The sequence below is a fragment of the Mytilus californianus genome, unplaced genomic scaffold (genome assembly GCF_021869535.1).
Source record: "Mytilus californianus isolate M0D057914Y unplaced genomic scaffold, xbMytCali1.0.p SCAF_7, whole genome shotgun sequence".
Taxonomy (NCBI): Eukaryota; Metazoa; Mollusca; class Bivalvia; order Mytilida; family Mytilidae; genus Mytilus; species Mytilus californianus.
The window spans coordinates 89,136,565-89,163,790 of record NW_026262723.1 but is presented as its reverse complement, the minus strand read 5'-3'; the positions used below and the strand labels follow the sequence as shown (position 1 = coordinate 89,163,790).

At 31.9% G+C, this 27,226-nt stretch overlaps 1 protein-coding gene across 5 annotated transcripts in view; it reads right to left on the bottom strand.

Moving 5' to 3' along the window:
* The window catches only part of LOC127709284 (dynein axonemal heavy chain 3-like), a 77,643-nt gene extending 51,603 nt beyond the window's left edge, over positions 1–26,040 (bottom strand). For 4 of the 5 annotated variants that reach the window (XM_052214739.1, XM_052214741.1, XM_052214740.1 and 1 more), the window contains exons 1-24: positions 25,829–26,040; positions 20,085–20,183; positions 19,229–19,412; positions 18,934–18,996; positions 18,121–18,175; positions 16,444–16,621; positions 15,708–15,897; positions 14,362–14,437; positions 13,805–13,924; positions 13,205–13,330; positions 12,708–12,903; positions 12,104–12,283; positions 11,244–11,380; positions 10,479–10,584; positions 10,172–10,350; positions 9,618–9,711; positions 9,308–9,398; positions 8,552–8,742; positions 7,865–8,096; positions 7,300–7,511; positions 6,735–6,826; positions 5,394–5,508; positions 5,008–5,178; positions 4,286–4,548 (exon numbers count right to left, since the gene is read on the bottom strand). In XM_052214739.1, the coding sequence (XP_052070699.1) occupies positions 4,286–4,548; positions 5,008–5,178; positions 5,394–5,508; positions 6,735–6,826; positions 7,300–7,511; positions 7,865–8,096; positions 8,552–8,742; positions 9,308–9,398; positions 9,618–9,711; positions 10,172–10,350; positions 10,479–10,584; positions 11,244–11,380; positions 12,104–12,283; positions 12,708–12,903; positions 13,205–13,330; positions 13,805–13,924; positions 14,362–14,437; positions 15,708–15,897; positions 16,444–16,621; positions 18,121–18,175; positions 18,934–18,996; positions 19,229–19,412; positions 20,085–20,183; positions 25,829–25,849 (3,371 nt within the window). In that variant the 5' untranslated portion in view covers positions 25,850–26,040. The remainder of the gene's footprint in view (positions 1–4,285; positions 4,549–5,007; positions 5,179–5,393; positions 5,509–6,734; positions 6,827–7,299; positions 7,512–7,864; positions 8,097–8,551; positions 8,743–9,307; positions 9,399–9,617; positions 9,712–10,171; positions 10,351–10,478; positions 10,585–11,243; positions 11,381–12,103; positions 12,284–12,707; positions 12,904–13,204; positions 13,331–13,804; positions 13,925–14,361; positions 14,438–15,707; positions 15,898–16,443; positions 16,622–18,120; positions 18,176–18,933; positions 18,997–19,228; positions 19,413–20,084; positions 20,184–25,828) is intronic. The other variant, XM_052214743.1, reaches the window with a different exon arrangement.
* Positions 26,041–27,226: the final 1,186 nt, after the last annotated feature.

The window sequence follows — 27,226 nt, the reverse complement described above, 5'->3', positions numbered from 1 at the left end:
CTACTCTTGTAACATTAAAATAGTCATGGAATGTTTGAATATGGCATTTTTTCAAGTACCCTAAAACAGGTTTTTGAAAACTTCCAAAGAAGAAAATTATAGATAACTGACTTTTCTCTGAAACTTGGACTTATTTGTATATTCTCAAACACCCTTTTGGTAGATGGAATGATACAAGTCTTTGTTTTACTTTCTTTGTATCAATATTCTTAGAAAGGATATGAAAATAAACTCAGTGTTTGTACATGTTGGTTGTTTAGAACAGTTTGTTTAAATATATTAAAATTTCACTCTAAAATTAGACTTGAATTTTTATGTTCAAATAAGTATCTAACATAGAAAGTTGTTAATCTGGTGCACTTTAAATGTTCCATTGGAAATGAGATTTAACAAAGTTATTTAGACTGAAGAACTTGTCACTTTTTATGCTGATCATATGGGGAAAAAAGAGTGATATTATAAATTCTAACACAGCATCAATTGTGAAACAATAGTTCTTTCCTACAGACATTTTATTTTTTCGAGATGCGAGGCTTGCCGATCAATTTACATATTTAAGATTTCACTGTTAAGAGTGGAAAAATAACTTATTGACAGAGATTCTGTATGGGAATGTTTCTCTTGATATTTTTAAATACATTTATGTTACCAACTACATTGCATCTTTGTCTTTCTACTATGATCTGCAAAGAGATGGGTTCTTTATGTGTGACCTCAATGATCGTCAAGCATGATTATTGGTAGCCTTTATTCCTGATGTAACAATGGAAAATTCTGAGAAAAGCAAGAACTTTTAAGCAGATCCAGGTCTTTTATAAAGAGAGGGTGGATTATTCCTAATTTCCATATACAGAAAAAACATATTTCATTTCATGCCAAATAATTACATACAAGAGGGGTTTATCAGCCATTTGTCAGCAGAACTTGTGTTATAATAGAATTTAACTTTGCATTACATTAAAATACAATATGGAAAAAAAGAAAATGTAGACAATACATGCCCCCCTCCTCTTTGAAAATTGGCTTGATCCACCCCCGAGATAAGAAACTATATAAGATGTACAAGTTCCGTTGCTTGTTCTTAATCAAGAGAAAAAATCTGAACATCCAAAAAGCCAGAAAGGGATTTAAAACATTATAATCAACACAAAGAAAACTGAACAAAAAGCTGTATTGCAATCTGATATCATGCAGTTCTCATAATTCCTATTACATGTATTACTTCTAGTTTTGATTTTTTTTCCTTATATTTGAATTCATAAGTCCTACAAACAACTGTTGAGTCCTTTAATTAAATTATCGATTGAATAATGAATGATTAGCTAAGCTGGTCTGTAAATAAAGTCTGAAAATGCTTTGTTTAAATAAAAGAGTGTTATTATGTCATAAAATATACTGAATCAACTTCAAATTTAATCCAAATTCATATTTAACTGCTCTAAAATGTATAGTCAATTGAACTACAAAACAAAAACCTGAGACTACTATAACAATTAACATAGAGATTGGTCACTTCCCATGTTATAGTAGTCTCAGACAAAAACAAAGCTGACTTAAATACATGTACAGTATGTTCAGAAATTTTTTGAAGAATGGACAACAATGAGATATTTATTTTTCTGATATCAGAAAAAATCTCATAGTATCAAATCAGAATGAGAGTTCTTTTTATTGAGATAATCAATTTAATCGCATTATTAACTTTAATAAAAACCTCATGATAATATCTGAATTTACAGTCATGACTTAGCTTGTCAACCTCTACACTTAATTTAAGGTTCCTAGGCCTCAATGTGGTTGAAATACAGACAATTTTGGTAACTTTTACAAAAAATCTCTTTTTTATGACATACCTTACAATTTCAGAATAAGCTGCATTAAGTTATATATGTATCACATATAAGAATGCTCGTTTGTATTTTAATATCATGATTATTGCAATAAGTTGTTATTATTCACATTAATTAAAAAAACATCAATTATTTTTGAATTGATAGATCTGGAACTAGTACATACATTTGTTTTTTTTAACATCTATATACTATTCATTAGGGAACTTATTCAAATATATTTTGTACAAGACAGTCATGGCAGTTCACAATTACAGTGGTCATTATAAACATAATGACACAATTTATACAACCAAATTTTATTGTTGATATATGTAAACTGAAATCATTGCAGAATTTTTCTTTCAAATGATTTAATGTTTGTTAGTCACTTACTTTAAATACTTAACCTGTACTAAAATAAAGAGATGTGGTATGATTGCCAATGAGATAACAGTATAGAAACTATCCACCAGAGTCCAAATGTCTGTTAGCAGTTAAATTATAAGTCACTTTACAGACATCAACAATGAATACATTTCATTGTTATCAGGCAGATGAGGAAAAAGAGTAATGATAGCTTTTTAGCTTACTACATGTACAAGAGAATATAAGAAATATAATAATATAAATAAGGAAATAATAGAGACAAAAAAGGCAGGACTTAGCCACTGGACTATATGTAAAGTGTTCCCTTACTAATCCTTAAAGGAGCTGCTGTATACTTAGAAATAAGGATGTTGAGGACTTGGCCACATCAATCAACATTTTTAGACACTACATTATGGTCAATTGCAATCTGCCCTATTTGCTCCAACCTCTAATGAGTATTAAAATTAATACCTAGGGTGGGAATTAAACCCATGTATGTTCATTTACTCTATTGTTCTCTATGTACATACATGTACATGTATATGAAATATATATATATATCAAATGCAAAAAAATGCTGGAATGTAAATATGGTAATTTACATCATGTACATTATTACAGCCTCTTTTTTTAAGGACCTAGTAAAGGAGGTCCCTGGACCTAGCTAGACCTATTTCTTCAAGGTGTATTATATAACTCTTGAAAGTAGTTAAATGCAATTGTAAAATTAATTTTATCTGCTGTTAAACAATAATAACACGATAATGGTTATTTCTAAGTATTTATTAACAACAGCGTGCAATTTAGGTAAACAAACATCAATAATCTACCACGTGTTTGTCTGCTGTGCTTGAATATTCAAAACGACCCATCGGGTTTATTTACACGAATTTTTGCTAAAGCAGACAGTTTAACATGTCTGTTTACCTAATAAGTTCTATAAAAAATGCATTTGCTGTTATGACTTGTGTATGCATGGAAATATAGAACATAACATTGATTATTTACCGTAAATATTGAATACACATCATTCCTGAGCTATACACACAAAACACATGGCACTTTTGTAACGATGGATGGTAACGTATAGCCACTTTATAACAGTAAATCCCATTGGATAAGCTACCCTACACAGTACATAATATGCAAATTAATGATTGGATACGAATTTGTGTCAGCTCTCAAATCGATGGAAAAATATAAACATTGGAATCCGCCATTTTGACATAGGAAACAAACTAATTTTGAATCTTGGATTAAAGGACATTGCGCACATTGCCAGCGTATCATGCATAAACAGTCATGTGCAAATATATCTTTTAATTAGTTTTATACACTTACTTTTCTATGTTTTAGTTAATTTAATGTTTTAATTTACTACAGAACGGAACATCGTTCTCAAAGACGCCGTAGAAAAAAATATAGGTGGCGCTGTTTGTGGGCGTAAACATTTTACATACGGGTACTTTTTTTGTCGACAAATTGACCTCTATCTGTCAGATTCAGGCGTTTGCCGTTCAACTGTATAGCCACAGGAATATTAAAGTGATTGTTGACTTTTCAAATTTAAAAATATGCACAAAGAAGGAAATGTATCTGATTCCTTGTGAAAAATAAAAGATAGAACATTGTACTTAAATTGATTTGGTAATTTAAAACAATTAAGTACAAGAAAGACAACATGTATGATCTGTTACCATAAGTGTAATGTCCATTAGCTACTATTTATTATGTTTATGGTAGTACATGTACTGCATCTTTGAATTTGTCAATCAGTCATGCTTTTCTTCTTAAGCTGTGTAATCACGATTTTTACAATTCTGACATACAGACAAATGTTCCAAACAAGTTCAAAATATAGCAAGTTTGTGATCAGGAGAAACAACGATTTTGATTGGCTGATCACGGTTGTCTCCCTTGGGAAAAGTTTAAAATCAGGAACAATAATTTTTTCATGTAGAACTTCACAAAATCGTGTTTTAGAGCTTTTTACACAATCACGATTGTGCAATCGTGACAAGGGATCAAAGTCGTGTAGTTCACACCTAAATCGGGAAGTTGGCAGGTATGCCAACTGATCTTACCTTGGAAAGTACAATCTCTTTTTCTCTAGATATGCATTCAATCCTTTCTGGATTTCATCTAACAGGTTGTTTGCATCTCTCAGACGTCCCAACATGTTATTCTGAGATGTAGCTACCAGACAGTTAGGATCTTTGATAGCCTCAGTCATGATGTCTCTCCATACACTGTCTACAATGCCAAACTTACGACCCTCTTCAGGCATCTGCGCTAATATGTCCTCCGAACTGAAGATAGGTTCCAGATATAACCATGTGGCTTGACACTGTAAAATGATACAATCAATTTTAAGGCTTTCTTGTTTTATCATTCAGGTTATTTCACAAATTCAATTAGCAATATAACACTCAGCTATTATGAAAACTTGAAAACTAATTAATGATTTTCAAATTTTCAATTACTATGGATTCATTTATTTTCGTGGGTATCAATTTTCATGGCTAATGAAAAAATGTATTTTCCTGGATATATGATTTCCTGGTTTTACAAAAGTCTACATACAAGCCTATAAGAAATTTGTACTTGGCTGAACATTTTAATTCATTGTTCAACTTTACCCACGAAATCCATGAAAAGTGGTATCCCACGAATAATATTGAATCCAAGTACAAGTGTTGGTTTTAATGTTACTAGATCAGCACCATACAATTATAAGCATTAACATAGGTATAACATAGTTATCATAACTTTAAAAAAAAGTTTCGAAATGAGTTATTATCTCTACCTTGAGCCATTCATCCAGGATGTCTTGCATCAATACCAATTTTTCTTCCCACTCTTTCATCTCAGCTTCAAATGGTTTAATGAATGGAGAACCCCTCATAGTCTGAGCTTTCACAACATGATCATCCAACAGTACTTGTATGTCATCTGGGGCAGCCATAATACTAATGCCCTGAAATTGCAAATACAAATGCATCTTAAAAAATTATTTCTTTTCTTTCCTCTCCAATTTAACAATAGTTATGCTACACTTGAGCTTAATGTCTACCCTGTCATTCCTTTACTTTTATTTGATTTACAAATGGGACAATGACTTAAAAATGTTATCAAATGTTTGACATTGTATGTTTAAAATTTTTTTAACTGTTATAAAATTATGTAATTTACTGTTTCTCTGTATGGCAGCAACTCAAAGACCATGTCTTTCCATTCAAACTTCATCTTCTCCAAAGCTTTTTCCAGAGAGAACTCCTTGGCTGCAGATGCTCCAATGTCTTCCAATCTGAAAATCATCATTTCTTAGTTTATATATTATTTCAATTTTATCATATTTTTAAGTGAAGATATGTGTATCAAAATTTTTCAATATTAAAAGTTTCAAGAGTGTTTTTGTAAAAACAAAGACTCAGGTTTTTCCCCTCAGAAAATCCATTTTATACATTCTTTAAAATCATTCAATTCCATGTATCATAAAACAACAGTGTTTTAAGGTTGAAGTATATTCACAAGTGAGGTTCTAAAAATATTCCCTCATCAGTAATATCAATCGCAATACTATTCCAATGTAAAACAATCATTTGAATTATCATCATCCAAATAAAAACATCCTTGTGTTTATATATATTACAATTACAGTGCTAAGCAAAATTATTTTGACTAAGTATGTATTGTTTGTGAGTTTTGAATAAGGAAGATGGTAGAAGTTGTTAATCTGTTATCACTAAGATAACCTTAGCTGTATTTGGGAAAAACTTTGGGAATTTTGGGTCCTTAATGCTCTTCAACATCGTACTTAATTTGGGATTTTTTATTTTTTATTTCAAGCGTCACTAATGAGTCTTTTGTAGACAAAACACATACAAAATTCAAGCCTAATACATTTGATGATTTTTTTTCTGTATTTAATTCAAATGGTTTTCCAAAGCCAGGTTCCGATCTTCTGTGTTTGTCATTGTTATATTTGTCTAGTACCTCCATTGTTATATAGATATAAGAAGATGTGGTATGAGTGCCAATGAGACAACTCTCCATCCAAGTCAAAATTTATAAAGTAAACCTTTATAGGTCAAAGTATGGTCTTCAACACGGAGCCTTGGCTCACACCGAACAGTAAGCTATAAAGGGCCCCAAAACATTACTAGTGTAAAACCATTCAAACGGGAAAACCAACTGTCTAATCTATATAAAAAACGAGAAACAAGAAACAGTTATGAACCACATCAACAAACGACAACTACTGAACATCAGATTCCTGACTTAGGACAGGTGCAAACATATACAGCGGGTTTAAACGTTATAGTCTGAATATCTACCAGTAAACAAATCTTTAGCACTATTAACAAATCACGAACTTTTTTATGTATCTTTTCACCTGGACTTATGTAGCCTTCTTCAGTTCTCCGTATAGAGAATATCAGGTTTATTGAAGTTGTTTTAAACTGTTTTTTTTATATATAATTTGCATGTTATCTCATGTTCAATATTATGAGTGATGATGTTTATACTTACTGTGCAAGAAATTTAGTTAGACCAAACTCTAACATATTACTGAGTGAAGTTCCCTCTACTGGTCTGATATCTGTCCCTACTATTTCACTCATCTGTAAAACAACCAATATACAAGTTAATATATCAGAAAGGCTTAAATATTCTTCAACTAACAATCAAATCAATTATAGAATTTCATTCATTTTAAGAATATAGGTTGAAGTAATCTTCTTTTTGTATGGATTTAACTTCCAAACTACTAAACATGTTTGGTAAGACAAACTATCATTGCTTGATTGCTTGTAATTGCTTTGATTTGGACCATTCACAAAATATTTTTTCTACCATCTATAAAACATAGGTCAAATCATCTTATTTTTGTATGGCCCCTGTTTACCACCCAGTTCATGTTAATATACTGACAAATTTCATACATCTCTGACTTGCAGATACTTACTAGAACTGGCCCTAAACTTTGACAAACAAATAATGTATCCGACTCCCTACACTGATGGAATGGGCACTGAGGGCATAAAATTTAGGTGAGATATCATCTCTAATATAGATATTGTTAAACTAAACCCACCCTCTGCCAATGTCTCTCCCTTATTCCAGGATTGCAAATTGTAGATAAGATTGGCAGATGCTGTTTAAACTTGTCAATTTTCCCTCTGACATTATCAGCAATTCTACGTGGTCCAGCTTGATCATTGAATGTCTTTGTCAACTTGTACATCTGTCTCCACATGTCTCCCACATCATTTTCTATTACTTCAGCATTCAAATCCTGGAATGCACCTGAAATATATTCATTTACTAAATTTAAGATTTCAAAATACTAGAGAAGAAATAAAGCAAAACATAACATAACAGGAGTAAGAGCAAAGACTGGTTGGCTCAAGTCGGAATAATGAGTCAGGGTAAGACAAGTCTTCCTGCAGATTGTTACTTTGTGTACTAGCATGTTGAAATTCTGTCTCAGCATGTCAATCTAGATGAAGCAAGGGTCATCCCATCTATTCCATAGTTTTTTATATGGTTCTTTATGTTATTATAACAACTTACCATTAAGCCATTTCTCATGTTTCTGGTGGAAGGAATAGGCAGTATTCCATAGTTTGTATATGGTTTTTTATGTTATAACAACTTACCATTAAGCCATTTCTCATGTTTCTGGTGGAAGGAATAAGCAGTATTCCATAGTTTTTCATATGGTTCTTTCATGGTAAACATCTGTTGTAACTGAGGGAAGAAACTCTGTTCCCATTCTAATAATGTTTCCTCATCATTGATACCCTCTAGTTCATCACGTGCTGCTACTAAGTTTGTATCTAGTGTAGCCAACTGTTCAGTGTTGTTTCTCATAGCATCTTCACTGAGGAACTAAATTATAGGCAAGTATATTAAATTCATTGAACTACAACCTGTATTTTTTTTTATGTCATAATTGAATTAGAAGAATTGAGAACATTTGAACAACACAATTGGTTATAAAAAGTTACTAACAGATCAGGGATAATATAAATCGGCTAAAAAATTAGGGACATTATGTTCTCCAATTTTTCCTTTTCAGTGAATTTACAAGGGTCAAATAAGCCTCAAAATGTGCCATTACCTTGCTCATTATGTAATTTATTACCATGAAATACAACAAATAACATTACCATTAATATTTCCCTCCTTACACAATCTTAACAAATTTTACTAGATACTATGAGGAGGGCCCCAGGGAAGATTAGTTACATAGTTAACTGTGTAACCCTCTTAAAATAAGGTATGTTGTTGTTGTTAACAAATTTTACCAGATACCACTATTGATTTTGAAAAGCCAAACTTACTTCCTTCTTCTTGAAAGATTCAACTTCTTTCATCATATCGTTCAATTTCTCCTCAAACTTGGCAACCCTACTCTTAAGTTCATCTTCAATAGAATCTCTCTTACTAAGAATAATCTTCTGAGCTATCTCGAACACGTTCTTTATGTGATCTGGCCAGTGGAATACATGTGTGTTCAACTTCTGGTCTTCAGCTGTTAAAAAGTTGTTTGTGTAGTTCAATTAATAAGTTTTCTACTATGCACTTTTCTAGCTCTACATTATCATGAATTATAGAGCTAACCAAAAATTCTTTAAACATTTAACATACCTTGTCAAAATAACGTTAAATTAAAAACAGATTGGAAATCTGTACCATTGTACAAACATATTTCTTTAATAATAACAAGAGTAAACAAAACTGACAATTAAATGAAAGAACTTAGGTATTCAAAGTGCACATTATAAGGTAATCATTTATCACATGAAATTTTACTTTAAAAAAATACAGACAGCAAAATTTGATATTTTATTTTTCAAAATTACATTTCCTAATTCAGAAGGTAATGGATGAATATCTATGCCTTTTTTGCACAATAAAAAGAAACCCAATTTAGATTTTGTGTGTTGTTTCCATTATCAAAAATCAAAAATTAACATCACTTAAAAAAGAAATCCAAAAAACTATAATATTCTTTCTCCCTTTTGGGAGACATGTACATAACCTTAAAATGAAGTATTTAGTTCAGATGGCCTGAAACAAAGATGAAGATAACTTACTTGGATAAATAGCATAATCCAGCAAAAACATAAGGCGATCCTTGGCATCCTCTATATCATCTTTTAACTTATACACTGTCACCTCCTGGGACTACAACAGTAAATAAAATTATTAGCTAAAAACATCCATAGCAGTTGCATGTTTTAAAAAGACTAGAACAGTTTTCATAAAGTATTTACTTTGTCATAATCCTCAAAATTGTAACACTAGATTTTAACTTAAATGAAAATATTATAGAAAAGAAAAAAAACACTATCTGTGTTACTTTTTCAGGGCAATGTGAAATGATACATTTCAGTTTTTACTTACAGTTTTCAAGTATTCCTGTATTTCCACCAGTTCTTGTGTTGTTTTTGGTGTTTCATTTACTTTATCAGCCATTTTGTCATATTTCTCACACAAACTACAATAAAGATACCCCATACACTGACTGATTGTTGTTTGTTCAATGTCCAGTGGAAAACATTTCATCATAAAGCTATCACTGACCATAAAGTTAAATTATGCTTAATTTATCATAGCTAATGCATTACACAATTTTGAGACATTCATTCGAAGCTATAAGAACGGGCAACATTGGAAGTCAAATATTTATGACAATTTAACTTTGGAAAAATATAAAATAACAGTGAAAATTCAACCTTTTGTACAGCCCATAATGGGAATTTTAATTCTAACATCTTTAAAAGTTGTCTGTAACATGCAGGCTGCATGGAATTCTCAGAAGATCTATTATGGTCTATGCTCTATTTTCAATATCCCTACACAAAGGGACACACTAGGTAGTTCTGTAAGTGGACCACCTATATCATATTAATGAAAGACATCTCAACTCTATTTTTGTTTTGACAACAAATACATACGCTCTGTTCATGTCTCTATTGTCATCAATTTGTCTAGTAACCAGTTTATCCTTCAGTCTTTCTGCTCTGCCACACAGGTCATCATTCAATGCTACACAGTCCAGACAGAACATACTCAGTGGAACTGTTATCCTCAATAAAGCTATTTCTTCTCTTAATTTGTTAAAGGCTATGATTTTCTGTAACACAAATTATGACTGTATTTGTAAACTGTTTACAAATGAATTCCATTTTTTTTTTTTATTCCCATGCATATAAAAATATTTAAATCTCAAGCAAGGTATTATATAATTGATATGAAACATACCTGTTTATAAGCTTCAATTGAGTGATCTTCTCTGAGGAAGGCAGCAACTTCTTGCTCTGCTTCATTGTTCAGCAAGTTAGCATACTTCTTGTATGTGTTTAAGTACCTAGAAATGCACAAAATATCTTCATGTCATAACCAACAAGTGAAAAACACACCACTATGTACAAAGTACCACTAGGTCTAAGCCCATGACTAGTAAAAATTGGTTTGGTCTGTAGAAAACATTCGGAAAATTATTTAGACAAATAGAAGTATTTACTTGAGATGATCTTTCAGACTAAGTAGGTATACAAGTTTTTGACACAAGCTGATCCATAGCTCACCACATAGCACACTGACCAATGTATTATAGCTTGCTCTAATTCATTGATATTTAAAACTGTTAATCACAGGTGAACAAAAAAAGTAAAAGATTCTAAGGTGCATAACTTAATCTTTCAGAGCCTTGTCTATTGTACCTCAGTGTAAGTCTACTTACTTGGCAGAATTTAATTAGGCAAGAACAAATTTTGATTTATTACCCTCTTAACAATTTGGGTAAAATGTTGGCATCAGCAGTAGTATTTCTCTAAGTGAAAAAAAAAATGCATATTGCGACTCTGGAAACAGACAGCACAATCTTTGCATTCAATTTAATAGTCAAAACTCTTATACATAGTGTTTGAAATTTTAAGTTAGTATTATTACTGCACAAGCCTAAACATGCTAAAGGGCTTAGCAGTAATACTGTCCATTAAATGTACTACAGAAATGTTGACTTACTTTTGTGGTCCAACTGTGTTATTTTTAAATATATCCATAGCTTTGTCTACATATTCTACAACTAAAGATTCCTCTATCTTGACAGTTCTCAACAGTAACTTCTTACTTCTCATGTCTGGAAACAACTCACATTCAACCTGAAATGTTACATGTCACAATTTGAAAATAAACAATATCAAATAAAGTCAAAGTTGTAAATTAAAATAACAAACATAAATTCCCCCCCAAGAATTTATAACAATAAAATCAAACTTCACTGACGATTTATGCATAAAGTCTTTACAATGTAAAATTGTCCACATCCTCAAATGTTTTGTGCGTATTACCAATGTTTTTTCAACTGATCGGGCGGAGCTTGCTTTTCAATTTGCATAAGGACAGTCTATTTGAAAATGTGTGTGATAAGGATGATTGCCGTTATAATTATTACTGATTTCTAATCACCTATCAGTGTCACCAAAACATTTATAGAATAGCAACATATGCAGATTTTGCAACTGCTATCGTTATAGTTTTACTTTCATATCCACAAATTCCAAAATGTGACAATTTTTACATGTTTTTTAAACTCTGCTTTACAAGAAAATCAACGGCTGTGTCTCATTATTTATTTTGCGAATACATATATAATGTTTACATATTTTAACTGGATCAATGACCATAACTGGACACTTCATTGATGAGTTTATCCCAAAACACCTGTCTATAGATGGACTTGTCTATAATGAGCGAACGGGTTAAACTCCGCCAAGTCAAGTGAAATAAATCAAGTAATAATCTCTGTTTTACTACTGACCAATCAGACCAAACACACAAATTCATTCACAATGATAGTTTACAGAGCAATGAGAAGTGCTTACCCTTGTTAATCCATCTCCGCTAGCCACAATTTCAGAGAAACATCTAAGTATAATGTCTCTTATTTCTTTGAAAGCAGGATCAAATACAATCTTAGGTTCTTCTACTTTCAGTTTTATTATCATCATTGATGTCTCTAAGTATTTCAGTTCATCAAATGGTTCTTCAAAATCATTTCCTGCCTAAAATACAAAAGGATAACAATAATTTAATCCTACAGACTATAAAGATTTTTTATATAGAAAACTCTACAAAATGATAACTCTTTAACTGTAATATAACTTGTCCTTCTTAGAAAAAAAGAATATGAAAAGATGATGTATACAACTTCATTACCACCTTTGACAGGACTAGGAAAAATTGTAATTTTCTGTCCAAAATTGAACTGCAGAAAGACGTAAATATATTTTTATTTATAAAAAAAAACTTAGAGCACTGATGATTGATTGATTGGTGATTGCTTTACGCCGCATCAGCACAAAAAGGTTATATCGCAGCATGAGCACTGATGATGAGCTTTAATTACTAAATATCTTATATTGAATCATAACAACAAAATTCAGTCACCTTGTATTATTTACGGTTTTAAATGTCAAATAGCCTTACTTTATGAGTTTCAAAGAATTTGAGGAAGTCAGCAAGAGAATTGATGACCATTCCTCTCAGTTGTATAGACATGAGACCTGCAACACAGGCAAAGAATTCCTCAACAAGTTCTGTGGAGTCATCATCTTCTGGAGGGACAAGGTCTTCCCATAATTCATTGTGCTCAACAAATAACTTGGCACAGTTTGGTATCCAGCTAAAATAGAGAAAAAAAATAGTTTACTGAAATCAAAATTTTCATTTCTTTTAACAGAAACCAAATAAATGTTAAATACCTTTTTTCAAATTTATTTATAACATACCAAAGTACAGTTATCAGGCTTTTATTATTTGTATATGGTGAAAAAGGCATATGGGCCAACCATTTATGACTGTAACCAGAAAATACATAGCACCCTGCAATGAATATCTATGCGTCATTCTATGGTACTGTATACATGCTGGTGATCAATGATTTAACCCAGTTTTAACTTTTTCTAAGATAAATACTATTTTACCTTTTTCTCAGAACTTCATGTGCTTCCCAACATTGTTTCTTTACCAAGGATTCAAACTCTGATGGTAATAAAGGTAAATCTGCTTCATTTAGTTCTTTCAGGTTTACAAATCTCAGTTCATTGAATCTGTAAAAATCAATTGGCTGTTAAACAGGTGTTGAAATTTACATAATAGAGCAGTCATTTTTTATTCTAAAAATGTTTTTGAAAAGAAAAAAATGCCCTTGAATTTTTAGTACAACATGTACTTACATATAATTAAAAAATGGAGTTGATTGATAATTCAAAGCTACTATGCAATAATTTTCTATCTTACTATATTTTCAATTTCTATAACTTTCCACTCACTTATTATATAAATCACAGGCTTTTTACATTCCTAGTTCAATTCATCACAACATGGTTCTTGCTTGTTTGCATCAAAATTGAAAGAATCATATCAGCTTTTCCTTACAATAACAATCTCAACATTAAACAATTATTAGTGACTGCTGAACTCTTTTATGAATGCTACTGCAATAGTACATCAATACCATTGGACCATCATAAATATGTCTACATTCAAAATACTGAACTTAAAAAATTCTAATGAATACTTACTGGTCAAACCAAATATCCTGCAATTTTAACATTATAGGATTTGTAATAAACAGATGGATTCTGTTTGTGTCTTTCATGTTTCTATAGCTATCATGCCATGGAACTGGAGCTCTAATGACTCTATGAATAAAGAAAAGTATCACACAATGAATTATGTATACATTATTTGCTCTGTACATCCATCTAGAACTATCATTATATATTTGAAGTACACAAAAGTTATCTTCAAAATGAAATTAATTTTAGCCTTTTGAAAGTAATACATTTAGGGAAACATTGTTTATTTTTACCATGGAAAGGGGAATGTGTTATAACATCTAATCCATATTTCCTTGATCTGGTCAGTTTAATTCAAACTTGAATAAAATCTATGTACAAATTCTTAACTTGTCTTAATAAATGAACAGGTAAAAAAATGTAGACTAGGTTTAGGTGCTTTCGTATTAAATAAAAGAGAAAAATAGTCCTCTATCTGAAACATCTACATCTAATTGACGAGGACAACAATATTTTTTCACTCATAAGAAATCAGTCAAAATATCTTATACTTCATTTACCTGTGAGGGAAAGGCTTTGGTGTCCAAGCAATGTGCAGTCTTTCTTTTTCTGTTGGATCTTTTAAAATGTAGTCAACTGAAATTATCAAATAATTTTTATGTGAAAGAAATGCAAAACACATCATCAAAAGTGACACAGACTTTGTGTTTGTAAAATACAACAAATGATTCTGTTTACCCAAAGAATGTAAAATGAGTTTGGTACTATTTAAAAGCTCATTACTAGTGTATATAAGAACCACACAATTTAAAATGCGCATCTGGTGCAGTAAAATTGGTACCATTAATGTTATTACTACCACTGGGTCGATGCCTCTGCTGGTGGACTGATAGTTCCCGATGGTATCACCAGCCCTGTAGCCAGTACTTCGGTACTGGCATGAAAATTCGGATTTGTGCTATCAAAATTTGCTGTTAAAAAATTTTGGAAATTATTTTAAATTCAGAAATATATCTCCCTCATGCAAAGCTCTGGTTCCTGCCCGGCTTTGGCTTTACTTTTTTGTCCTTTTTGGTTTATAGCTCTTCATCTTTTTAATAAGCTTTGGATTTTCAAATATTTTGGCCTCGAGCATCACTGAAGAGACATTGATTGTCGAAATGCGCATCTGGTGCAGTAAAATTGGTACCGTTTATGTTATTAAAAAATGTAATACAATGGTAAAAAGAAGCTGCAAATATTTACTTTTGTTTTTCAGATGCATAATTGGTGTGTAATTACTGAAATGGACAATCAAAATTCTTAATCAGTCTGTTCCTGGGAGAAAAACAACATCTGATATCTTATATATTACCCTGTATTTTCTACACAATGTTGCAGAGTTGTATCCCTTTTTAGACTTATGACAAAGCATTCTACAAAATTTACCTTTTGTATGGCCTTCATGGCAAATTCTGTATGAATTTTTGAATTCCTGTATTCGACAGAAGATATCAAAATAAATGTGTAGGTGTTATGTTTTTCTTCATGGATGATTTCTAGATTGCCAAATACTTAGAGCTATTTTCCTAATGTTTGTAGTTTAAAGGTTTGGTGGCTTGCTTGTTTTGTTTGTATAAATGTTTGCTCTAGCACTGTTATGAAGATTGACATCTGCAATCAATAGATAGGCAGGCTTCAGCTTGTTTACATTATATTCAGCATAATACTTAACATCCAATAATATTTCAGTATAATGTATACAAGCTGAAGCCCGCCTATCTATTAATTGCAGATGTCAATCTTAATTACAATGCTTAAACAAACATTTATAAAAACAAAGCAAGCAAGCCAAACAAACTTTTAAACTACAAGCATTAGGAAAATAGCTCTAATAATATCATAATTAACATGAAAATTGTTATACCAATGGTTTTTCTCAAACTGAACTCATAATCCTTCTGCACTTCCTCAGACAGGTCCCGTACCATAGGTGTTAGAGAAGTACTAGACAGGAGTGTTGGAGGGACTAGAGATCTTATATTCTTCATTGTGTCAGGATGAGGAGGAGCTAACATCTGCCTCTTTACACCTTTCTGTATGTAATAGTAATATCTCTGTAAAAACAAAAATATTCAAAATAAAGTATAACTATTAATTTAAAAAAATAAGTAGTAATTTACTGTATTATCACAGAAAGCTAATGAAAGTATGTCTTTTGGTTTAAAGCCAAAATTTGTTAGCTCTCAAAAACATAAAATAATTTAGAATACATTTACTGCAGCTCTCAAATACATTATATAATTCAGAATACATTTACGGCAGGTTTTTTTTAAATAAGGACTAATTGTTTACCAGTTAAAGTTATTACTAAATTATATGTAATGTATTTTACTTGGTCTGTTATCATACATGTTTAACCTTGTAAAGAAAGTAACTATATGTATTTTGGATACTTCAAAAATGATATTTTGTTATTATTACAGGGTTTTTAATTGATTGCTGACTAAAATATTGAACCCTAGACCGAGAGTTGGTTATTGGTAGATGGCATTAAACCAACCTGTAACATTGAACTAGGCCTCAAAGATAATAAATTTAATCAGTTAAAATCAGTAATAAAATCTGTACAATAGAAATGGTCAAATATAAGAAAAACTAACTTCCTCATCTCTGTTTGATGGTTCTCCTGTTTCTGTTATTTCATGATCCTCGAAAGCTCTCATTATGTCTAGTTGTTCATTAGGTGTGAATGGTCTACTAGGTGGTATTTCTGTTCCAATGTCTGGTAACACATCATGGCCATTTACTCCATTTGTTCCATTAACACCATTGGCATTCCTAAAATCAAAACAATATCAAAACATTTATATTGAGTACAAATTAGGTTAATGTTGATTATGCATTGGCCTCTAAAAATGTAAGCTCAACAGTTATATGCATTTCCAAGAACATTTAGATTAGAATGTTATTTTTTTAAATGGTATCATCTTTAGCAATTTTACTTTACTTTATTTTACTACAAGTTTTGTTATTTGACCTCACTTTGTTCATGGTGACTTGCCATTATTCTTTTTTGCTGCTACATAATAAATTAATTTCTCTAATTCTTTGACAATTTAACCCTTTTTGGACTCATTGTTTAAAAAATTTAACCAATGTGTGGTTGCCAATGATCTCAGTAGATGATTGGCTTAGTTAAAATTCTTAGGTCATAACCTTTATCAGCTCTCTGGATGAACAGGTGTTAGAGAAATTGACAACATAATTTTTGTATGACCTAGAAATTAAGAATGTGGAAGGCACTAGAAGGTGATTTTCGTTTATCAAAAATGTGTAAGGGTTCCGTGGAACCCAGTGTCTCGCCTACTTTTGCTGTTAGTCGCATGCTCAACAAAAATGGGGAAATAATTATTAAAATTTTCCTCTAGATACTATCTTTCGAATGTAAGAAGCTTCTGTTCAAGTTTGGTAAGAATCCAGGATGGTTTATGAATCTAATAAATGTTTTAAAAACTTTAATTGCAGACTGTATGTAATGTTAACTGGAAGAAAAACTAAGTCCATTTATAAGTAATATACGGAAAAACAGAGATACTAGCATTTGATCATAAATAAGCTTCTGTCCAAGTTTGGTACAAATCCAGGATAGTTTAAGAAAGTTATTAAAATTTTGAAAACTTTAACCACAGAGTGAATGTAATGTTAACTGGCGGAAAAACTAAGTCCATTTATGAGTAAACTAAGGATAAACAGGATTTTTTTTTTTACAAAATTTACTTCTGGATACTATCTTACGATCATAAACAAGCTTCTGTCCAAGTTTGGTAGAAATCCAGGATAGTTTAAGAAAGTTATTAAGATTTGAAAAACTTTAACCACAGAGTGAATATTTGTGGACGCCGCCGACAGAATGTAGGATTGTTATGTTTCGCTTTTGCTACAAAAGTCGCAGGCTCGACAAAAATGAATATCGATTTGATAATCATTAGAGAAACAAATTCTTTCAAAGTTAAGTATCGATTATTGGATTTATGCAATCTTGATTGTTAATTTATTGAATTTTAAAGTCCTTGTCGAGGCTAATACTTTTAAATCTGATAATTTAACTATCTCAATTGGATAAATCTGATAACCCACTGGTACCAATGTAAGAATTTAAATTTTCTCGAAAAAATCTAAAATTGCCACAGACAAATGACTTATTTAAGAAAAAAAATGCTAATTGATTACTGAAAATATTGTTTTTATTTATAAACTTTAATACCAACAACAAAATGAGCAAAAGGAATGTGTTCTGAATAGTTTTCACAAGTTTGGATGGTTTTTGATAAACTTACCCATTTACAAATGTAGGACTTCTTGGTGATTTTCTTGGACTTTTCTTCCCTAGTACTGAAAATTTAAAATAGAAAAACTTCATTATACAATTAATTCAAAGTAATTATCTTTAAACTCTGTTTAACCTCCTGCTTTAGAACAAAAGTTTCTTTTTATGAGTGACGAAAAAGATTGTTCTTTAAATGTTTGGAAACCATACTCTGAGTAAAAGTTTTAATTACAAAATTTTGAAAACTTAAAATATTATGACAAATGTAAAAAGATATATATCTGATTAAGATAGCTATATTTTGAATTCAAAATACAAAAATCTCATGGTTATAGAATTCTCCCTGTATTCTGAATAGGTTTCTTTTAAATAATGTCTATACACAGCACACAAAACAAGCACTTGCTACCATCACCTTTCAAAATTCTTCAATAACATCATACCAGGGATTAAGCAATCTAACTGAATACAATAATTTTCCCTTTATATGCTTAAAAACAAAGTAATACACATTAAAATACCTTTAAATTGAAATATATTAATCTCCCTTCTATCTGACAAAAAGTAAATCCTTAAAATTTTGGCAAATAATAACAATATAACTTAATGTGCAAATAAAATATTTCTTTATAAAAATCCCCTCTGGTGAACAAACCTGGTGACATCCATACATTTAACAGACAGTTCCTCTTGGTAGAGGAAACAAAATGTTTGTAAATACGATGTACAAGATTTCCAGCCAGAGAGGATTTTGGTCATATATAGCAAATAAACACAATAGCTACTACACCACACGCTTCACACAACTATGTCTACACTTTACCATCATTGATAGGTGGCAGCTCTTTCTTGGTATATATACCAGAATAAATCTGATCTTCCAGGTCTGAAATCCAGTCAATTCAGTTAAAACGTGTCAATCTTAATTTCATTTAAATAAATTTTAAGTACAGTAGTAGGTCAAAGTGGATTATAGAAAACATTTAAGAAAATTCCATACCTTCAGATTCAGAAACCTATTATCTTATACATCTGCCGTACACAGCATATCTTATATTGTTTTCATATGAATATAAATCACTGACAATTTATTTATAATTTAAAGAACATAAACTTACATTTTGTTTTTTGTCTTTGCAGTTTGGGAAGATCTCTCATCTTTAAATCACATGCTGACGGGGTGTAATTATTAGCTATTGATTCACTTGGAGTTCGATGATATCGCTCTTCTTTGAATGGAGCTGCTAGAGTCCATGAAGTACCCTTCATTATAGGTGGGTGCTCACTGTTCCGCAAAACAATCTATACACAAGAAACAATCATTGTTATTAATAGAATTTCTACTTGGATGTAAAGATGGACACATACTCAGCAAAATGCATTTTAATAGTAAGATAAATGCCAAATTAATGGTAGACATGCAAAAATGTCTGAACTGCATCAGCCAAAAAATCTTATAAAAAGTTTTTCTATAACCACATAGTAGATTATTGAAATCCTAAGAAACATTAGAAATCAAGATGCACACATATAATTGGCAGCTATCCTGGTAAATCACTGTCTAAAAGGACATGTATCAGTATTAAACCATTAATACAGTCATGGAATAAAAACTTGTCCACAACAAACCTCTCGGATCAGGTTTAAACAACAAACTAGATACATGTATACACAAAAGAAATGCAATAAAAAGAAAGTTAATTCATGTTCCCCTATTTTCTAAATCTATTGTTTTTTAATTTATGTTCCCCTATTTTCTATATGTGTTGTTTTTTAATCAATAACATTAACCTGAACCCTGAAAGTGAAAACATTGACCAAATAATAACCCATCTAATCATTTCAGTTTGAAAAATAAATACTAAAGATTTATCTTTCTGCCTTTTCTAAACCGTGTCATACTACATACATGTAGATTGATGTTTCTGTTTGAGTGTGTGTGTTTTGCCATTAAGTTATGCTGAAATATGATACCTTGTATAGATCTGATTGTTCCTTGGAATGTGTTGGAAGAGGCGGCAAGCCAGGCAACCCTCTGGTCTTACTGCAGCTCTGCACTGGAGTTTCAACATACTAAAATTTAAAAAATAGTCAAATAAATTCTTTATTAATACAACAGCATGTATTCTAAAACAATTACATTGCAAATCATAAGAAGATGTGGTATGATGTTGTATGTAACGCACATACATATATAGTTACTTATTCAACTTTAGGACAGGTTCAATCCTAAAACTTAACCGTACTAATGGAAAACAAAAATAAGATCAAAGTCAAATAGTACTGTCTAAATATAAACAATTTCCACACAAATTTTCATTAACTGGATTTAAGTGGAGATTAGATTTCAATGGGGGAACAAATAAATATATGAATAATTTGGTAGGTTTTGAAAACTGAACATCCTCTAAATAAATGTAGTGGTCTTTTTCATGCTTAAACAATGGAACTCTATCAATGCTGGTTGAAAATTTTGATACATCACATTCATGTAAAACAGCAGACTGCCCTTTTCAGGCAATTCAGGGGTATATACATATATGTATACTTGAACCATGATGTAGATAAAAAAAAAAATAAAAGGAATGTTTCAACTTATAAATTATTCTGTCAAGTAAAATACTGTAGACACACTTTAACTGGATATCTAAAATTCAATTACTACATCTTAAGGCTGTTAATAAGATATTTTGTATATTTTAATGTTTGCTGTACAATGTGGATTTCTGTAATAATTTTCTATTGTCTGTGAGGGGATCATCTTTGGTTGGTATATCACCTATTTTTTCACTCAATTGTTAATCAAACGTATCAAAAACCAATAATATAGAAAAAATACATATTTCTGATTAAATGAGCCATGAGGCCATTGTGCTCAAACTTAAATATTATATATATAAAAAATTATAAAACTGGCAAAATATCCTGATTGGAAATCAATTACTTAACAAGCATGTTTTATAAGATACACATTAAATATCCAATGAATGCCAAGTAAATGCCTGTATTGTAAAGACGGATTTGGAACCATGCCAAAACATTTCAATTGTTATTTTATCTTATTTGGATTTCTTTCAGTAACCAGATTTCACAATAAACCAAATAAAATATTTACATGCACTGAATTTATATAGAATTAACTGTTACCTAACAAATTAGAAATATTAAATTATAAATGAGCAATGATTATACACTTTTAAAACTAACATTAGTTAACTGCTTATTTGTGCTTCATCTATTCATGTGTATATATGAATTCCTCTTTTAGCACTGTTTACATAAATTTTACACTGTCAACATAAATTTATTACTGAGGTAGACTCAATCTTTCACTTTACATATTTGTGTTGTTTGTTAAGAAAAAGAATAAATAAATTACTTTGGATTATTGCAAATATATCCCCTTAGAAAATCTTCAAGTCCTATTGATGGCTTATTTATATGTTAATTACATTATTAAACCAAAATATTGAAGAGTTATAAATCCTGCTTAACTTTACTAAACATATAATTATAATCGGTTGGTTTATTCTTTTTTACAAAAATCCCCGTTTATTTCTATACAAGATTCTTATAATTCAATAAAAGTACTAGTAATAACATTCCAACATTCTAATTAAATGAGTCCTTGATAAATTTAGAAGAAAAATCTTCAGATCTATACAAAATGTACAATGCATGTAACCCAAAGCAACTGTAACAAGAGCTGTTAGATGATCAAGAGGCCTTTCAGTGTAACTACTTCATGTTGTTGTTGAGAGCTCACAAACATGTTAAACCTCCCCATATTCCCTTTGTGTCTGTCCTAAGCCATGAACCTGTTATCCAGGCATTGTAATTGGTCGCTGCCTTCCATATTCCCTTTGTGTCTGTCCTAAGCCATGAACCTGTTATCCAGGCATTGTAATTGGGCGCTGCCTTCCATATAATATTCCCTTTGTGTCTGTCCTAAGCCATGAACCTGTTATCCAGGCATTGTAATTGGTCGCTGCCTTCCATATTCCCTTTGTGTCTATCCTAAGTCATGAACCTGTTATCCAGGAGTTGTAATTGGTCGCTGCCTTCCATATTCCCTTTGTGCCTGTCCTAAGCCATGAACCTCTTATCCAGGGGTTGTAATTGGTCGCTGCCTTCCATATTCCCTTTGTGCCTGTCCTAAGCCATGAACCTGTTATCCAGGGGTTGTAATTGTTCACTGCCTTCCATATTTATTTTTTTGTTCATTAGTGTAGCATAAATCAGGCCATAGGTTTTCTCTTTTGAATTGTTTCACGTTTTGTCAAACTTAGGCTTTTTATAACTTACTTTATGGTAGATGTTTTGCTCATTATTGAAGGCCATAGAGTGATTCTTAATTGTTCACATCTTTGTCCTATGGTCTTTATGTATTGTTGTCTCATTGGCAATCATATCACATCTCCTTAGTCAGTTTTCTCACTGGGAAATTTTTAGGCTGAGTCACACAGATGCATCATATAAATGTAGAGAAGTGAAGTATACATCATACTGAAACAGAGTAGTGAAGCAAACATCATACTGATGCAGAGAAGTGATGCATACATCATACTGATGAAGAGTAGTGAAGCATACATCATACTGATGAAGAGAAGTGAAGCATACATCATACTGATGCAGAGTAGTGAAGCATACATCATACTGATGTAGAGAAGTGAAGCATACATCATACTGATGCAGAGAAGTGAAGCATACATCATACTAATGCAGAGAAGTGAAGCATACATCATACTGATGCAGAGTAGTGAAGCATACATCATACTGATGCAGAGTAGTGAAGCATACATCAAACTGATGCAGAGTAGTGAATCATACGTCATACTGATGCAGAGAAGTGAAGCATACATCATACTGATGCAGAGTAGTGAAGCATACATCATACTAATGCAGAGAAGTGAAGCATACATCATACTGATGCAGAGTAGTGAAGCAAACATCATACTGATGCAGAGTAGTGAAGCATACATCATACTGATGTAGAGAAGTGAAGCATACATCATACTGATGCAGAGTAGTGAAGCATACATCATATTGATGCAGAGTCGTGAAGCATACATCATACTGATGCAGAGTAGTGAAGCATACATCATATTGATGCAGAGTAGTGAAGCATACATGTACATCATATAGATGAAGAGAAGTGAAGCATACATCATACTGATGTAGAGAAGTGAAGCCTACATCATACTAATGCAGAGAAGTGAAGCATACATCATACTCAGAGTAGTGAAGCATACATCATAAAGATACAGAGTCGAAGTAGTGAAGCGTACATGTACATCATATAGATGCAGAGTACTAAAGGCTCACTAAGTCTGAGCCTGGGCCCAAACACTGAAAAAGAACTCATTTAATTGGAGGAATCATATGATGATCAGTTAAGTCTGATATGTTAATCACACTGCCTGAACCCATTAATCCACATTAATTGACTCTGACCTAACCCAACTCCAGCTAGAACCTAAACAACAGTCTTACCTCCAAACCAGATCCCTGCATTCAGGTGCAAGTAACACATTTAGTTTGGCTAAGTAAATTTGTGTTGATGGAGATAGTCTTAGAAATTGTCATTCAGATACCAATAGGGCATTAGGGAGTAGTCTTATTGTGACCAGGAGACAGAAGAGAGCATACTTGTGTAGTTGCTGAACTTAGGGTGGGGTGAGGGGTTACTTCTTTACTAGTTGATAAAAATACATCTGACTGCATAACTTCTCAATGAAATAGGCTAATAACTGTACAAAAAGTTTTAGGATATTCAAAGATTTGTATAGCAAGACTTACTATACATATATTATTCTGCTTTTCGTCTTTTTTCCATCTGTGTTTTTTTTTTATTGAAACGTTGTTGATTTTTCGTACGATTCAAAACTATATCAGCTATATTCTTAACTTTGATTTTATTAAGATAACAACAGTATGAAAGCCGTCATAAATTCACATCCAATCCGATATCTCTACCAACAGAATAGTATAAATAGAAAATATAAACAAACATCGGATTGTTTACGTAATCAGTGGTAATTTTCATCCCATGCCTCGTAAAATTATAAGTCAAATGATCGCCTGGTTCCCTTTTAAATTGTCTACATTTTAAATTTGTAGAGGTACAAATCGATGTTGTCCCTATTAGATTCAATCAATCATGAATCGTATTTGTACTCTGTCGCTTTAAAACTGTTCATACATAATTACGAAATTCAATATAATGTCCGCCATTAAAATTTTGATTTCATTCCACGGGAAATAACTCGAAATGATCTTGCTAAAAGATGAATGGCAGAACTGATATCAAATTATGGCGGGGCGTTCTAAAATACAATGGAAAAGGGGCATGGTGCCAAATTGTTTTCCTAAAAAGGGCAGGGCGTCAAGAAAACACACCAAAACCTCCTGCAGAAAACACTAATTACTATCATAATCATAATAGACCTTAATGTCCTATTTGATAATATTAATTTGCAGCATCTGAACAACGTGTTTAGAGGTCATACAACACTCACATTTCTGTTGTGGCGTCCGACATTTTCTCTATAGTGACGTCAAAATGTTACAGGGGGAAAATAGTGATGACTAAGGTGTAAGATTATATACATGAAGGAAAACTTTTTTCAAGGTTTTAGCTCCTTTTAAGGAATTCTCATAAAACATCATGAATGAGCATATGATTCCCCCTATATTGTAGATCAGAAATAAACCTTTGGGAGCTCATCAGGTACAAATGTAGCACCTGTCAGGATGTAATATTAAATCACTTGGTTCGAGAGATTTGTCTCCCTGAATATAATTTTAAAAGTTGTAATCTTCTCTAAATGGTAGCCTTATAAATGGCATCAAGTAGCACCTGTCAGGCTCTCAAATATTTTTAAAACAAATGGTTTGAGAGATTTGTCTCCAAGAATATAATTTTAAAGTTGTAATCTTCACTTTATAGTAGCCTTATAATAGTTATCAAAGGTACCAGGATTATAATTTAATACGCCAGATGCACGTTTCGTCTACATAAGACTCATCAGTGACGCTCAGATCAAAATAGTTATAAAGCCAAACAAGTACAAAGTTGAAGAGCATTGAGGACCCAAAATTCCAAAAAGTTGTGCCAAAAACAGCTAAGGTAATCTATTCCTGGGATAAGAAAATCCTTAGTTTTTCGAAATATTCAAAGTTTTGTAACAGGAAATTTATAAAAATGACCATATAGTTGATATTCATGTCAACACAGAAGTGCTGACTACTGGGCTGGTGAGACCCTCGGGGACGGAAACGTCCACCAGCAGTGGCATCGACCCAGTGGGGTAAATAGTTATCAAAGGTACCAGGATTATAATCTAATACGCCAGAAGCGTGTTTCGTCTACATAAGACTCATCAGTGACGCTCAGATCAAAATAGTTATAAAGCCAAACAAGTACAAAGTTGAAGAGCATTGAGGACCCAAAATTCCAAAAAGTTGTGCCAAAAACGGCTAAGCCTAAGGTAATCTATTCCTGTGACTGTGTTACACTATATTACTCTGAAAGTCAAATTTCAGCAACATGGACAAGCTACTACAATTTGGACATGTCGGATAGGAAAACAAAAACCTCAGGTCATGGGAAGTGGTTCATATGAATTTTAACACCCAAATTATCTTCATCAGATATTTTAATCATTTACCGAGTACTTTGTATTCAATCAAAGTGTTTGTTTACACGACTTATTTACCTTGGCCCTTTCCATAGCCATTTCAGCAGTTCACTAGTAACAATTTCAAAGTAGAACGCAATTCTTCGTGTGTCCTCAGTAATGGCTAATAAGCGTTGAGCTACACTATATAAAAATGAGGTCGTTATACAATATTTAGATCCATGCCTAACTCCGAATCGGTTTCTTTGCTATGTCCTCCATTTTCATAAGCAGCATCCGGGGTATTTGTTGCTAGGAAAATAGAACCTTTTGATTGGATGAAACCTTTTAAAAAACGTAAAAGTGATTAGTAGAAAGCAATGTGCCCAAGGTGCTTCAAAAGTTTTAACGCGAGAAATTTAAAAAGATAAAAAGTTGACAAAATTTGAATTTAAGATCTAATGAGCTTTTTACACCTCAAATAAGACACATAAAAACTATTCTTTTGGTATTTTATATTTTTTTTTACATTGTTGACCTATAGTTGCTTACATCAATTTTTTTTTAATCTCTGGTGGATAGTTGTCTCATATAGGCAATCAATCGCATCTTTTTCATTAAATATACTGACCACTACAAACAAATATCAAGGATCCATTTAAAATTTCATTCTATAACAAGAACGATCCATGCACTATAGTACAATGGAATTTGCTACCAACATTAGTAGTCTTCTTTACAACAGTTAACCCTTTCGGCGCCAAACCGACAAAAATGTCGTTTACCGCTAGCACGCCAAAACGACATTTTTGTCGTTTTTTATCCCAATTAAATAAAACAAAAAAAGCATATCAACAGCAGCAGTTTGATGCTCTAAACCTATATAGTTTTAAAGAAAAATAACGGAACAAGTTTCAAAAAAAAAAACATCATCCACTGATGACGTCATGGTCAACCATGACGTCATTTTTTCTGGGCGTATAGTTAATGATGGACGACGGCGATTCGGGTTCCGAATATGAATCAGACATAAACATATCAGACACTGATTCAGAGGAAGATGAAGAACTAGATGAAGGTATACCAATGAATAGGGGACCGTGGTTCCCTGTTGTAGATCCAGGGACGTTTTCATTGCCGGAACCAAATTTTCATGAACAAACTGGGCCGGTAAACTTTCTGCCAAATTCAACAATTTTAGATTACTTTTTGAAATTTATAGACATGCCGGGGAGAAGTATATTATCGACATTTTAGTTAATGAAACAAATCGTTATGCCACCCAATGTATTGCTGAAAGAAGTCGACCCCCACGAGTAGTGCCAGAGTATGCACGATTGAAAAACTGGACTCCTGTGACACGTCAGGAAATTCTGGCATTTGTTGGACTTGTTCTTTCTATGGGTGTTGTAAAGAAACCTACATATGAGTCATACTGGGAGAACAATCCTAGATCATGGTCTATGGAAACACCAAATTTTGCCCAAGTTATTTCTA